General features: G+C 41.1%; 1 protein-coding gene across 1 annotated transcript; it reads right to left on the minus strand.

Moving 5' to 3' along the window:
• Positions 1-3,861: 3,861 nt before the first annotated feature.
• On the minus strand, positions 3,862-16,329 carry LOC104352965 (uncharacterized). The gene is made up of 21 exons (XM_086460478.1): positions 16,307-16,329; positions 16,002-16,054; positions 14,387-14,479; positions 12,883-13,010; positions 12,080-12,223; positions 11,325-11,420; positions 10,582-10,749; positions 10,417-10,513; positions 10,096-10,319; positions 8,996-9,149; positions 8,712-8,920; positions 8,508-8,625; positions 8,133-8,338; positions 7,562-7,679; positions 7,037-7,206; positions 6,191-6,264; positions 5,985-6,112; positions 5,004-5,193; positions 4,444-4,585; positions 4,076-4,172; positions 3,862-3,935 (listed from the first exon to the last, which is right to left on the minus strand). Exons 1-21 carry the CDS (start codon positions 16,327-16,329, stop codon positions 3,862-3,864), a joined length of 2,706 nt encoding a protein of 901 aa, XP_086316604.1.
• Between the last annotated feature and the right edge of the window lie 94 nt (positions 16,330-16,423).

Genomic DNA, 16,423 nt, shown 5'->3' on the forward strand with positions numbered 1-16,423 from the left:
CAGGCAAGCTGGCTCTGTAAGCTGCAGAGCTCACCCCCCATAGCAGAGGGGAGCCTGGGGCTGCCCACCCTCACAGACAGCCCTTTGAAATTCTACACTGAGAAGCACCATGTAGGTGCCAAGAGGTTTTATGGTTACACATTTGGGCTGCACATAGGTGTGCTTGGGGGGAAGAAAGCCTCCTGCAAAAGGGCTTCATCCAGTTCCTTGGGAGAGCTGCTTATCTGGTAGCTGCCACAGCTCCACGTCCGCTCTTGCCTAGGGGTGGGATGCCAGGGGGCATCCCTCCAGCTTTGCATGGCAGTAACTTACAAAAAACAAACCTACCCACAACAATATATACGTATACACACCCTAGCTTCAAAGGAGCCAGGGTCTGACTTACTTTTACTCTCCAACTTATTTGCCATATAACCACAACTGCTATTATTGCATTTAACAGATAGGAAACTCTGTTGTGAATAGAAGTGCCAGCTCCAATAAAGCAGCTTGTTTTTAACGAGCTATAGCAGTTGGGTCCGTCTGAACCTTCTTTCTGATAAAGCCCCTGACTTTTTGCTTCTTTACACAGCAACATGAGCCTAGGCTTGCTCTCTTATCACTACCCTAAGTACAATAAGGAAACCAATTCAGCTTATGTATGCTTTAAAACATTTGTTTCAAAGCACATGCCTCTCTGGGACTTGGGAATCTAGCTAACACTGTGTTTTAGGTGTTTCTGGACTTGCATGCACAAAGGAAAGCAGAAATTTTCTGGGAGTGACTAGCTGAAGACTCAAACAGACTTGAGGCAAAAGCCAAAATTTGAACCAAAGCTTGCCAAGTCATTAGCTCATTGTCAGAACATATTTTCCTCTGGAGAGAGGTGCATAGCATTTACTGTCTTACTGAAGACATCGAAATTTAAAACAAAAAACAAATCAATATACCAAAAGAGAAAATTAATTAGGCCGGAAAATGAAGTTAGGTTTCTTAATTTTTCAATATTAATAGTAAGTTGTTGCTGCTTTAAATCACCAAAGCAGTACAGAGTTTTAAAATACTAGACATGTCATTGAATATAGACTATAGTAAAAACAAGAACACTGCATTTCCATCAGTGACCAGATATAATACGGTTACTTGTAGCACTGACTTACCACCATTTATTTGAAATGGAAATAACTGTCTGCAGTACAATTCTGTTATTGTTCCTATTTTCCTATTAAAAAAAAAATCACACCAGAGTTCTTTTCCCTTAAACTTTTATCATTCACCTGTTGAAATTGCAGAAGACATTAAGTATAAACAAAGAAGATTGATCTGCTTTCAACTTGTGTTAACAGGGATATAAAAATAACATCCCAAATACCAGGGGGAAAAGCATGTGGTCATAAAATATCCACTTAAAAGGCAAAGAGGTGTTGATATAACACTTGAAGAGGATTTTTTTCTTTTTTATGTATCTCTATATATATAACCAGGAAGGCAATTCCTCAATTTTAGTATAAACAGACACCTCTGAGGGGGAGAGAGTATTACCATCATGTCTTTAAAAGATTTTACTGATATTCAAATGGATTTTGTGTGTCTCATGCTGTTGGAAAACCTGACAGAAGCTTTATATAAATCCTAGTCCAACCATGGAAGGGAATCTCCTTGAATTTTCCCACATATCAAAAAGTAAAGGACCATCTTATCTATTAACAGTTCTCATTTTGCTAAATGGCAGTAAGCAGAGCTTTTAGAAGAGCTGAAGCGAAGAGCCACAGCTTACCTGTGCATCATCTTGCTTTTCAACAACTTTTAAATACCTATCAACAAAAAAATCTTAAAATACTGACTAATTTTATGAAAGTAAATTGAAGTGCCTTAGACAAGATTGTAAACATCAGATTTCTATTCGTAAGTGATGTTGTCCTTGAGTCTTGCTTTGAACAAAGGAATCAGAAACCCAGGAGGTAAGAATTAACAGTACTGAAATAAGCTGCCCAGCCTCATGCTCAATTCTCTCAGCAGTCCCTAGTTGTTACATTTTTCTCCAAACCCAGCTGTAAGAGGGGAGAATGTGTCTCAGGCTAGCCAAGGCAGCCTACGCTGTGCTGGTACGGCACTGTCATGGCAGATGAAGATTGCCGCTCATCTATCTGGAGAAAACACTGCATAACAGTCTCAATGCTTAGAAGACAGTCAGCATGATGTAAGTGAAGTCACTGTATCACTTAAAGTGCCTGTACTTGTGTTCTGTTAGGTGCAAAACCCCAGTAGCATGTTATAGGCGTGTCCCTCGATTTCTTAATAGATTGTGTCCACAGACTGAGGAACAGCAAGTACTTAACCCACTGAGTTAACAAAGGGGAAAATATAAGCACAAAGTCATTGACTTGTCAATTCTGCTGTCAGGCTTATGTGTTCTGCATTTTCCTTTTTTTCCCATGCTGGCATATTTACATTTCATTCCTCAACATCACAGCTCTATTACTTTAGTCTTCACCTACCATAGGAATAACAGAATAAGACTCCTTTAGCACAGTTTTCCTCTGTTGGAAAACAGTCTTGATGCACAGCTAGGGACTTGACACGTCCCTCATCATGAAGCCCACACAGATTTTTCCAGAAATGACAGTAAAAGACATCTACTACAGACATGCTTAGCAGGCAGCTGGAATACAGACAAGAGTTTGAAAGATGAGCTTATAGTTACAGCACAAACTGTTTAGTGGGATCTCTGTACAGATATTGTAGCAACAGAGCTACAGTCTTTCAGACACCACGCTTTTTGAAAAAGTGCAAATAGATTCACAAAATAGTTTCTTGCTCAAGTTAACCTTCACAAAAATTCCCTATAGTATAAAACTATTTAATATAAAGTTAAAAAGCAGACACCCATTACTGTATCTTTATCCCCAAGGGATAATGATTCATGCTAAGCAATAGCTTTCCTTAGAATGGAGGAATACAATATTGAATCTGAACTGTTTTCCCATCACTGTTCAGATGCAAAGAAACCACCAAGAAATTTTCCCCCCATTAAAAAAAAAAGAAAAAAAGACATGATAATCTGAAAGGAACTCCTAATCATTGTATTCTCTAGTAAGGAAAAATCCTTAACACTTTGTGGATAGAGTACATGTATTATCTTTACTACTACAAGTCTTCACCAAAAGCTTTTTTTTTTTCATTTAGACTGACAGCTTACTCAGCTAAGCAGTCACTGATGCTACCTATGAGTGATTTCCCCCCACCTAGGGAAGGCAACTTGACATTGCAGAGCCAAAACACTCCTGCGAGATCCACAGTTTACAGCTGTTCTCTCAGTAGCTACTACAGGATCAAGTATGTTCATCCCCATCTTGCTTCAAAAAACACTTTCTCTTACTGACATTTAGCTCCCTGCAATCCTTTGGTCATACTGAAGCTTTAAAACAGCTTTAAGTGATTTACAATTGACTTCACACCTGTCGCCACCTTCCTCCCCCTACCCCAAAACAGATGCTTCTAACTGCAAAACAACTAGATACAAGTAATCACACAAAAGAGTAAGAGTTCGACACTGTAGAGGAACGAGAGAAATGTGCTAATTTAATTTAAAGAAAAAAAGATACATCCGTAGTGGTTAGCTGACTCTTTCTCAGTAGACATCATCAATATGTTTTCCCAGTAGATACTTTCGAGATGTCTTTACTTGTAAGTCTGGGCAGGCTCTGCTTGCTTAGGCCACCTAACTGCAGCTTCAAAAACTGAGCAGTTCTTGTTTAGTCTCTGTCAAAAGTCAGTGTATTCACCTACAGGGAGAAAAGAGGCAGACAGAAGTCTGTTATGTTACAACAGCAGTATGCTTCCTGTTTTGACAGAGTAATTGAAGATTGACACCAACCTCTGCTAGCGGTTTTCCTTCCTAACAAGCACTGCTCCAGATGACACTTGCCCACGTGGATGTGGTTCTGCACTGCGGTCTAGCAAAACATTTCAGCTTTTATTTTTCTGTACAGCATGCAATAGGACTAGGGGTCTCATCTGACACAGCTTGTGAGAGCACGAGCCATATTGCTAAGTAAAGATTCATGAGGGACTTAAGAAGTGCCCATTTTCTTACCAAGTCTGTGTTTCCCAGGATTGCACCTCCTTGCACAAAGAAAGCCTGAAGGCTGTTGCATAGTGCTGCAGATCACCACACTGCAGTGGAAATACAGCTACAAGACAAGAATGTTTTCGTTATGTGTAGGGGAGTCTTATTTGGCAAACACCTCATATGCTCACTGACCCCAAAGAAGATGAACTGAACACTGCTGAGTGGCTAACTTATTTACTGTTGTTACAGTGCTATGCCTTCAAGGAGACGGCTAATAGCCCCAGGCAGCACCTGGCCAGCTGAGACCTTGCACAGCATTTGCTGCATGCACTGCTCCAGGTTCACATGTTGGGACTGCTGACAGCACATCACAGACCACAGAGACATCTCACCTGCTCTTGTAACAGAGTTGTGCCTTGTACAAAGGCGAACATCTTCACTTCAAATCTCTTTAGGTGCTGAGGAAATTTTACTCTGAGGCTATGATTAACTTCATGGAAGACAGTTCTGTGGGAGTCTTTGCTGTTTTCACACCTTTTGGGGAAAGTGTGAGAAAATATATTTAATCTAAACCTTCATCACTTCAACCAGATATTTAAACAAAGCAAGGCAGTGAAATACAAAGAAGCCTCCCCCTCTGTTTTCCTTAGGCCATAATGATATGGATAGAGCCTCCTCCATTCATGATCCTTGCCTTTGGCCACAGGCAGGCTTGCTTCTTGTTCTTTCTTTCCAGCTGGAAGCTGTTGGCTAAAAACGCCTCTGGCCACCTCCATGACCTGCTGCCACCAGAAGGCATAGACACTGTGCTGACACTCACAGCAAAGCAGGAGTTGCCCATCAGGACAAAATGTATCCAGGCTGACTTCTGTCCTCTTCCCCTTTCCTCCCACCTACAGTAAGGGGCTTTATGCTCAACAGTTACCAAATACAGGGGGGAAGTCCTCCTTACCCATTTATAAGGACTGGCCACTGTGGAAGGCTGTCCTGGCTTTGAGACTTTGTAGCCCAACAGTCATCCAGGTTTAGTTCCAGTCTTGCATCTTTAGGCTGGAGCAGTTCAACTTCAAAATACAGTGCCTCCCTCAGGTATGTTACAACAGGATGTTCGAATTCCTGGTAGGCCTCTGAATAGGATTTCTCTAGAAGAGAATATTGACGTTATAGTTTCATTTTTACAGAGCAAGTATTTGCAAGCTTTCTTCTTCGCTCTTCTTTCCACTACCTTTTACTCTGGCACAGTAATACTACAATCTGGGAGAGTGTATGAGTGTCAACAAAAGGGGATAGGATGGTAGAAAACTAAGAACTGGCAATGAAAGCGAAGATCTGAACTGTATCCCTTGGATCCTCTGAGCCTCAGACCCTCCAAAAACCCATTGGAGTAAGATGCTTAGTCAAAACCATCTCTATAAAGGTACTAGTGGGGAAAAAAAAAAATAAAGGGTGAGGAATTCGGTTCAGGCTTCAGTCAGCCCTTTCTACTGGCATAGTTACCATTTTACAGCAGTACTGCATGTAACTTCCCTCTCTAACACAGATTACAGTTGTTTCGGTCAGTGCTAACTCTGCTTAGCAACACGTAAAAAGTTGATAGGAGAGAGAAGCTGACATCACATCCAGTACACAAAACTTTTAGCATGCCCAGACCAAACAGGAAAACCACACACATGTCAGTGATGTTAACTAAGTCTGATACACTACAGATACTTGACAATTTGTGTTGCATTCTGGAATGGAAAACCTTTGTTACAGGCCTTAAAGAGGTTTCCACTTCATCATTGGAGGTACTCAAAAGTTGTCTGGACATAGTCCTAGGCAACCTGCTCTAGGTGGCCTTGCTTGAGCAGCGTGGATGGACCAGGTGACCTTCAGAGGTCCCTTCCAACCTCAACTGTTCAGTGATTCTATGAAGTCTAATAATAAATATTACCTTTGAAAAGCTTCAATGAAAGAGCAAGAGAGCCAAACCCTGGCTTAATACTGGGTGGTGGGTTCTTCTTCGATTCATATTGGACATCAACAGTCTGCTTGATTGCATACCAGCATACAAATTTCAGCCTGAGGGAAGAGGTTTAGCATTAGATTTTTAGAAACCAAAATACCTTGGACAACCTTTTTCTAGGGAATGACACTTACTGGTATACTGGTGTACCACTGCCAGGTCTGAAATAGAGTACCTCATTTTGATATGTCATAGTTGTGCTATTGAACTGAAAGATACACATTATTACAACCAGGACAGTTATTTTAGCATTTACTTCAGTTTTAACACAATATCCACATCCCTTCACTTGACTGGCAGGTTCCACTGAGCAGAGTACACTTAAGAATGGCCAGAAATTACTGGCCAACAGCCCTATGCCTACTGAACTAAATCTGACAGCTATGGCATAGTCCAGAAGAAACAGTTTATTAGCTAACAATACCTTGAATATGACATAACACCTCAGAAAAGGAGTGCACTGGGCCTGAGAAAGAGATCTGTTGTTTCTGTTGACAGAATCAATGTATAGCATGAGGTGCCACGCTTGCAGAAGCAAGCTGTTTGTGGTGACCTGAATTTGAGCATGATCTGATCCTGTGTTATTTTGTCTGCTTTCTGTTTACACAGTACATAGGTGGCAGGAACAGGACCTGCTCTAGTCTTGGGCCAGGTAGTCATTAGTAACACCTAACCAGCTTCTGCAAGGCATATGAGTATATCTCAACAGCATGAGCTCACATTCAAGTCCATTATTAAACAATGCAGAGGTGTCAAACTGAAGGCTAGTTTCAGAAAGCACCTCTGACCTTGCAATCCATTTTTACCAAGAACTTCTGCCCAACCAAACTTAGTATCCTCAGAAAAAGAGTGTGGATGTACTACTGAAGAAAAAGTCAGCTGTGACCTTCTTGCAACTTCTGCTTAACTCTGAACCTCTGTCAGTTCTGGTAATAACCCTACCCCAATGCAGAGTAAACTTCATGTGACTAAGGTCTTACCTTTCTACTTGTTCCACAAGTGTTCACACTGAACTTAAAGGTTGCAGTCTTCTCTGTTACTAGACTGGGTTTGCACCGTCTGTCCCTCAAGACAAACAGGCTGGTGTCCAGGTCTGCAACTCCTACCAATTTTACTGCGGTAATAACTACAGTACCATTGGGCAGGCACTCTGAAAGAAAAATACGTTTTCATATAAATTGGGACTCGAACTCCTTTATTTTGTAGCCTAGCACAACAAAGAGGTTCATCGTTCAACCCCAAAACCCTTTTAAAAAGCTTAATGATTTTGGAGGTGTGATGGGAAGTAGGGTTTCCCACCTCCTCCCCTCCTCCCCATGTACTAGACAGTATAGTCACTCCAATCTGTAATTTGACTTGTAGTGTACTACTTTGTAGGAAATCTGACAGGCAAATAGAGTATCACACAAGTATAAACTCTAGAAACATTTCAGACTGCATGGACTTTTGTGACTTAGTTATGCAGCTCAAAGTCCATTAACAGCTAATCCCCAACATGTTATTACGTATTAGCTCTGAAGGTGAAAATATGCAGGAAACTGAGAAGTCCCTCCTATTAGCCAAGGTGATGCCATCCTTCAAGGTTAAGTGGAGTGAAGCCTTTATTCCAGAGGTATTAAAATCCTAGAGATGACAATCACAAGTTAAACAAGAGAATAAAGACACTGTTCAAATAACCTGTCCTCTTAGTTTTTCAATAGTCTATCACAAGCCAAAGGCAATGATGCTTGATCAAAGTCAAATCCACAGGAGATTTTTTTTTAATGTAGAAGCTCACACAATGAGCTTTTTCAGTTGTTTTGAATTAGAGTGCAGTACAAACCCTATTGCATCTAGAGTTGCTGTTAAAGATAGCTCAGCCTTAAAGAGTTTGCAGAGTTTTTTTCTTGCCTATTTCTGCCAATGTTAACCAAGGGAAACTAAAGTGTTCTTCCACAGGCAGAAAACGGTCCTCCATTAATCCTTTGAAGCCTATCCCAAATGGAAGTTTTATTTCAGCTTCAAGGACACAGTGTATCACATTCATAACTCACAGCTAAAGCACGTCTTTTAATTCCTATGTGCTGGCATCCTTACCTCATAGTTCACATGGGAAGAGAACAAAGGGACAGAGATTGCCAAGTGAGTGCCATTGTCCCTCAGGTTGTAGCTGTACTTCTCCGCAACCTCTGGAGTCAGGTGCCAGTCTGAGATGAAGGGCAGCCAGTTTTGGTCCACATTCCCATGAGCAATGATGAGATGAAGGTTCTTCCCATCACAAAATCCTCTTGCACTGGGCAGTACTGTAACACAGCCAAGAGTCAGCCAGGATGGTATCTGCCATCAGAGTTCAATAGGGCTATTTAGGATTGACAGTATCCCTGGCTGAAATTAACCCAGTTAACAGCTGAGTTCACAGCCAGGTTAGTCACAGAAAGATGGTACAGTTTTGCCCAAGTTCCACTAGTTTACCTGCATCTTTAACAGCTGACACTGTTACAACTGGCACAGTGAAGGTCTCACTTGTTGGATGGGTTACAAATGCAAGTGTGACATTCAGGGTGTACGCTCTCGTGTCCGCTCTCGTGTACTAGGAAAATCATATTCAGAAATTAAAATCACCAAGTAATATCATCATTTCTATACCATGGTATGCTCCACTGTCTTAGTACACACCTCTTTCTTAATACTTGGTGCATCAAGTGGGACCTGTATTACATAGGCTTTGCTTCCATTAACATATCTGATCTCATATATTAGACATCCACGCTGAACAGCTTCAGCTACAGCAACAGTTGTTCCTTCAATGGTTAAGTTCACAAGCTCCACATCTGGGAGGAACGTTCCCACTGTCACGTTCATTAGCCTCGCACTCAGATTTAAGTCTGAAGAGGAACACAGCAATATCAAGCTCTTAACAGTACCAAAACCTTCGGTAAATTCAATGTTAGGCTACTTACTGTTGGTTATAACAAGTTCTACTTGTTCGAATGGTGTTTCTATTTCCTTGATGATAGTGTGTTTGGTTAGTCCCCATTTGTTGTCTTCCCACTGGTGTTCCAAAAATGGGTTGATAGTGTATTTTGCCCCATGCTGTCCGCTGCTCACAGAAGTCTAGAATTTCAAATCAATACCTTTTAATATAACATGATTTTACATCAAAGTTGTGTTGTAGCATCTTCACTGTGAGGGTGGTGAGACAATGGAACATGTTGCCCAGAAAGGCTGTGGGTGTCCCCTCCCTGGCAGTGTTCAAGGCCAGGCTGGATGGGGCTTTAAGCAACCTGGTCTAGTGGAAGGTGTCCCTGCCCACGGTGGGGGGGTTGGAACTAGATCTTTAAGGTCCCTTCCAACCCAAACCATTCCATGATTCTAAGGTCAGCTAGAGCTACAGCTCCAAACAATTGTCCTTCTCAGCTCAGGAATCATGAACTCTTAAGTGGCACTTGCTGTATCCCTGTGAGTTTGGATTATCTCAGAATGCTCAGAAGGCTTCCTTTGGAAAATTGTCCCCCACTCCCAAGTTTCAAAGCAGCAGGGGACTATTTCAGCAGTGAAAGGGCTCCTCCTACCACTTCTTTTGAAGTGCATTTGTTACGACATTTGCCCAGGTTTCGGTTCACTCCAAGCAACTAGATTTAGATGCAGTCTCTGTCCATCCCAATATCATATGGTCTGGTGGACAAATGGGTTGTTCGCATTCTCTTGAATGGTCTATGTAAAACACAACAGAACCCATGTAGGCTTTACAGTCCAGTTAGGACTGTCTCCAAGGAATATAATGTCAGGACTAAAAAAGTAAAAGCTCTGTGTTAACCTGAGGAAGGAGACAAATCAATAGTTCTGTGTAGGATTCTGTCCATCTGTGCTTGTACAAAAAAATTCTTCGAAGTGGTGCTTACAATAGCTATCTTTAGCCAGGGCTTTTGGAATTTTTAATAGATACTTTCTGCCCCCTCACCCTCACCCTTCATTTGATTAGAACAGGATGAAGAATTATTTCTCCCTAGAGGGAAAAAAACAAAAGTCTGTTGCCTGGCACCTAACATAAGTCACTAACCTTGTAATAGCCACCTTTTGCACCTATTGGTATCTTCATTGTAATTGCATTTAAGTCATTCAATAACACGTATTTCCTAGAAGCCATTTCTTTGGCAGAGAGTTTGTGTAGGTCCACACCAGCTTCAAGCAGCACGTCGTTAAAGCTAGTTGCTCCAGCAGAAAGCATTTGAATATATTTTGGAACAGTCCAGATGATTGTTTTGTTAGTGTAGTCCACACCATCTTAGGGACAAAATATCAAGGGCTGTTAGCTCATTACTCCAGTTGTAAGGCAGTCCCTGTGCATTCAAACATTGGAGTAAGGTACTGCATTTCTCACCTACAGGGCACGCCACAGCAGTATCCACCATCAGGATCATCCATCTCTGTTTATAAAACGTACTCGATCTCACTGCAGAAAAGGTAATTCCCTGATCCTGTAGGAAGAGATCTGGTTAGACCTACGCAGCCTGGCAGCTTCCTGGGCCAGAATAAGCATACCAACCTCGATCAGCTGAATTTGCGCAGCAGCATATGGTATTCGCAGCAGAACCCTGGTGTCTGTAATGTTGAGTCCATAGCCTGCACTCCAAGCATCGCTCACAAGCAAAGCCTTTTTTTCTTCCGGCTGATGAAACACTATTTGCCATATAGAGGCTTCTCCTGTTTTTGCCTACCCAGAGAAATTAATCAACATTTTAAACATGCTGTCCAGAGTAACAGAATTACTATATTGAATGATTTGTTATGTTGAATTGCCTAATAGTTTTGTTGCCTTATTCTAAATACTGTTAGTGGGGTACCCCTTCAAATTTTCCCCCTCTCACACATACAGAAAACTTTACATATTAAAATATTAACTGCATTTCTGCGTCACAAATATGGGGTCCAAGAAGAAAAAAGCCTATCCACAGTTCACTCCTGGGCTGTGGAATCTTAAAGATGGGTGGTTTTTTTTTTTTTTTTTTTGTTTTTTTTTTTTTTTTTTTTTTTTTACACAGTCTCTTGCCTGGGGAAGACTTGATTTCTTGGCTCTTTGATAAATCAGTTTCCATTTATTCCTTGGAGACATGGCCTACAGCCACGTGTATTTCTAGCATATAAAATCTCTATACTAAAACCACTTGGTACAGAAGTTCTGCTCTTCGTACTTAAGTGCTTTTTGAAAGGGCATTTTTATACTGTGTGGTCATAGAATAGGTGGATGATTGTGTCAGAAGTAGCACTAGCTTTTACTAGGAAGAAAACCTGTAGTTTTATTTCTGGAAAGGCAAGAGTCCAGTCCTCAGGTTCATCTTGAATGAAGGCTTTTACCATCTGGGGAACCTCCCTCCTGACAGAAACCTGAAGGGAAGAAGCCATGGTAAGGATTTGCTGGTGGCACTTGCGTCCTTGTTTTTGACACCTTAGAAGTCTTTTTCAAGGGAATCTATCATTTTCTAGAGGGAGGTTTCCTCCCACCAAGTAAAAAATTATGGCATAAGATGCCATTATGCATGGTGCACTATCTATAGTCCACTTTATTTCAGCTTCTTTTTGTTTTCTGCCTATCTTCCCATTTCTGCTTCCAGCTAGGGCCAGGAATTTGTTCTTGACTCCCATATCGTCTTTCAAGAGAAGGCCTTTTTCCCCCTCTGCATTCCTCCCCAGCAAATTCAGTAGGGAAACTTCCTTCAGAATGTATACATTCCTGTTATCTCAAATAAGATTTGTTGCAGCAACATTCAGTGAGTTCAATCCATCAACTTAACCTTTCGAATACCATTTCACAACTTTATTGACTATTGATGCTGGCAAGTAGGCTATATAAGTATAATATAAATGCATCACTGAATTCAAGATGCATGCTGTGTGTTCACTAGCAAACTGTTCATGGCAGAGGATTCAATTTCTGCTTCCAATGCACATTCCTAGCATTTAATCAACTTCAAAGACAGCAACTTCCAGTACTTACCTCCTTACCTTACTTTAAGTACCTTCCCCTAAGTACTTCCAGTACTTACCTCCATGTAGTTACTTTCACATACTAATTCTCTTGGACTCCATGGACCATAATAGCAACTTGCACTTTTCAGATGAGTTGTAGCATTCTTCATATCAGGAGCATGAGATGCTTTGATTTGTATAGTTACTGTGAACACATCTTTCTGCATGGACACAGGGAATACTTGCTTGTTAGACCAATTTTCCCTAGTTAGGCGCCACCTATACTTATGACATAAAAGTGAATTACAAAACCCACCCACCAGCTTCTGCACAGAAGAGCAACTCTGTACTGAAGCATTACTGCTCTCTAATTGATTAACTACATAAGCTGTAAGCGTGTAGATGTATAGCTACACAGCAGCATACTTTGGGGAGCAGCTTCAACCTTTCACATAGCCCCAGAACTGGACAAAAAGTGGTCCCTAAAACACAGCTGATCTTGTATTTTATGACATAGTAGCAGTGAGCAAGCAACACAAGCAGCCAAAACTTTTGAGCTTTTACCCTAATGTGTCTCAAACCCTAAATACAAGAGCAGAGTGCAATGCAGCTACCAGACAGAATTCCCTACTCTTACCCAAAACGGTTACCCTTCAAGGGTATATGTAATATGCTTCTTCATGTGTAGGCCATTCAAATGTCAATACCATGAAATATTCTCAGACCTCTGGATACATTTGAGGAGAATTAAATCATTTTCTGCTAATAGATGTTCAAGATGTTAAAACACCTCAATTAATACCTATCAATAATTTGGTTATCTTCCCCATAAAGGTTGTATACAACAGCACTGTAGTCAAAATGCCTATAATAGACTTACCTCTAGGCGAGAATGGCAGCTTAGTGCAGAAGCACGAACCTCGATGGTACTCCAATTGCTGTAAGTTACTGTATAGCCACACTGTGATGCCATGGCCTCATGTAGCTCCCAGGCTATCCCAGATTGATCTATGGGCAATTAACAAAGGGTCGTATTAATGAGTGTAACTCCCACTCTGCAGACTCCCTGAGCATTCTGCTCTTGCCCCAGAGTTCAGCTGACCCTGCTCCAATAGGGCCCAGACACATACCCTGAGCTCAGACATAAGAGAATTGCAAAGTGTTAAGAGCTGTAACAAAGTCTACAGAAAGCAAGAAAGGTAACATTACAGACAGACTGGGACAGGGAAGCTCAAGGACTGAAGATTAAATAAAGAAAAAAAAAATTCACCAACATGGAAAGATACCAAAACCTAAAAGAGCAAAAACCCCAGTAAGGACAGAACAGTCAGTTAGGTCATCAGTGTCAAAGCTGTAAGGATTGACAGAAGACAACAGCCTAGCAACATCAGGAGTCTGATCTGCAGCTGGCGCAGGCCCACTTTTCTGATTCCTGACTGGCCAGAGTCTCTTCAGGTCTTACCAGGATGACAAACACACTAAAACTTAGCTTGGATTTTTTTTTTTTTTTAGGCTACAAAACTGTATTTGTGGTTTTGAGCTTTTTCATTTTGTGTTTCAGAGTTGTGTTTTTTTTTCTTCCAAAAATATTTACTTTATACTTATAAACTGTACATATCCCCATTGCAGAGTGTCTTTCTTTGTGTATGGATCAAGAGGGCCCAAAGAACATCTATTAAGTGAATTTTTACACGAGTTTAACATTCTAGAAAGACAGACATTGTGGATATCACGGACTATATCCAGTTAGACAGTTAACTAGCATGGAGAGCTAGTTCAAGTCTGAGTTTACATTTTATCCGTATAATCTTCCACCTGATGATGTTTATAGCCCAAAAGTTATCTCACTTTGCCCTTCCAGGCCACTCTGTGGTGCTTTTCACTTGAATGTGCTACTTGTTGACTACTAAGCCCATAGCCAGAGGACCCAGGTAATTTTTCTTAAACTCCATTAAGAATTTATACAGCTCCACCACCAAGTCCCTTAGCTATAAGCAAAGAAGGTGGAAAGCCACTAGTGAGAAATTAGTAATGTAGCACCAGCTTCAACTAGTGAATTTTCAGAACAGTATGTGCTGTTACTCAGGTACATTTTTACCAGGAGGGAAACCCACCAGCATTATCATGCTTCGAGACTACCATGTGCATTTCAGTTTGAGTCCAAAGATAGCCATGTTTAGACTTGATATTGCTAAGTTATCACACTACAGGTCTACAGCATCAGTTATACACGTAGCATTCGGCTTTACTTACAATGAGGTCTAACCTACTAAACTCCATGATCTTAGAATAATCCAGGGAATTCTCGTATAGGATGACCTCCGAGAATTTTAAACATTTCACCATGTGTAATTCCCTCTCCAAGTTCTTTTATATCAACTTACCAACAACAGAAAAAGATAAGTATTTGTCCTCAAAGTATTCTGCACTCAGTGTTATACGCAAAATGTTCCCCAAGCACTCCGAACTCATGGGTCCTGTGTTGAACATATTGAAACATTAGTAAGTGGGGGATTAAAGGTAACATACAAACCGAAATCTGTTACTTCCCAGGTTACTTTATAAAGTCAGTGTTGTGACAGTTATAGTCCAGCATCTCTAATCGGAGGTGTTAGAGGTTGTTTGTTTGGTTTTTTACTGGCAATACTTCCAGGAGAAAAAACAGCTCTGAAATTAGTATTCCAGTAGTAACCATGTCTGATCAGCTGGCAATGCTACCTGCAACAGCCAGTCACGGAAACAGGATTTTGGAACAGGGTCAAAAAAAGTACTAAATTAGCTGCCCCAATCGGAACACCTTAAATGGAAAAAACCAGAACAAGAAAGTCCCCCCACCCTCCTGAAAAGAGGAAAAAAGCACCCTAATCACAAAAATCCCAACCAACAAAATCCCACAAACAAACCACAAAACCAAAAAACCCTACACACCTATTCACAGGAGGAGCCATGGGCCAAGTCTGGGTGGAGACCAGCCACATCAGCTACCCGTCAGCCTATCTTGCTCACCTGCCCAAGTACCAGAAGCCAGTTGGCTCATGCTGGGAAAGAGCCACAGAGGAGCAAAGAGGATGGCTTGAGGAGCTCAAATCCCAAGTTGTCACTACAGCACAAACCAAGCTATGGCTGCCAAACCTCTTAAAGGCGGGAAGCAGGTACAAGCTGTTTTAAGTGTAGGACTAGAGACCAGAGAAGGCTTTTCATTTAACAGATGCTTCTATGGCATAATGAGGTAGTGCCAACTAGACCTTTTATAGTAATGGTGCATTTCAAACACTGAGAGAATCCTTTTTCCTAGAGAGTTTGGCACTATACCCTGAAGTTAACCAGAGGTGCAACTCCTGTGTCAGAGATGGTCATACTAGGGAATTAGATGCTGGTAAACATGACCTTATTCTTCCTATATGCCAAGCTGCCAACTTGATTCAGTGCAGAAACTATACAATTGTTCAAGCTGGATAAAACCTGCTCCAGTATCTTTTTACTTTGATCTTTAGTAAATGCCAACATGTTTACACAGCACCTGCAGTGAGTAGGGCAAGACAGTCCTAGGACCAGATCTCTGTATCTGCTGTTCCAGGACCAGCTCTGATTTGTAAGGAAGAAGTTAAAACAGACAGCAGTTTTGGTTAAGAAAACTGTTGCTTCTCAGGCAAAGGACTGATATTTCTATAGGATTTAAAAGACTTTACATATTATATGGTTAATGAGTAGGCTCAAGAACGCAAGAACAATAAAGTCCCTATTAATTCATCAACGCTTGCTACTAGAGTGAGGAAAGACACAAACGCTTGCTTAATACGAGAGTATAGAAACCCAAAGAGTGGCCATGAGTAGTTACACAATGAGTAGACACCCGTACATTTGGAGTTTCTCAGAAAAATGTGCAAGTATGGCTGCCACAAAAGCTTCAGACTCTTCTGAAACACACGCACAAACACAGATATCATCTATGGAAAAGCCTGGAAATTGTTACATGAAAGCAGTTTTCAGCAGCTTTACCTGGTGTCTCTTGGGTCCATATTTCAGAGATTAATATCCTTATTAGCAAAAACCTGTAAGAGAAGACAGGGATTAGCAGCAGCTTCAGCTGTGACAACAGCTTGTTCATAAAATTCTGTGCTTTGAAAGTTACAGTCTGGATATTAAACTAGTCTTAGATTTAGAGCTACAGGTCAAGGCTTGGTAATTACAAAACAGGCTTTCCTTAGTCACCACTAGAAAGGTACGGAAGGTAAACCAGAGAATTTGATATATTTAATGCCTGAGGTAAGTTCATTTACGTTTACCAACTACAAAGTTCTCACCTCTGCACCAAACTCAGCTCCATCGTGCATTTGCTCACTTTCTACCTCTGGTGCTTTTTCCTTTATAGTCACACACAAAAAAACCCCTCCTTCATCAGCTTTGCATAGAAATCAAAG

This window comes from Leptosomus discolor, chromosome 2, assembly GCF_034619465.1.
Source record: "Leptosomus discolor isolate bLepDis1 chromosome 2, bLepDis1.hap2, whole genome shotgun sequence".
Lineage (NCBI taxonomy): Eukaryota > Metazoa > Chordata > Aves > Leptosomiformes > Leptosomidae > Leptosomus > Leptosomus discolor.

Excerpts from the sequence above, each read along its gene's own strand:
- LOC104352965 (XM_086460478.1), bottom strand. The coding sequence starts at position 16,329 with ATGGAGCTGAGTTTGGTGCAGAG. Across the intron at positions 10,750-11,324 it reads TTCCAGAAATAAAACTACAG|GCAAAAACAGGAGAAGCCTC; the intron begins GTTTTCTTCCTA and ends TTCTCTGGGTAG. Across the intron at positions 5,194-5,984 it reads TTCATTGAAGCTTTTCAAAG|AGAAATCCTATTCAGAGGCC; the intron begins GTAATATTTATT and ends ATTCTCTTCTAG.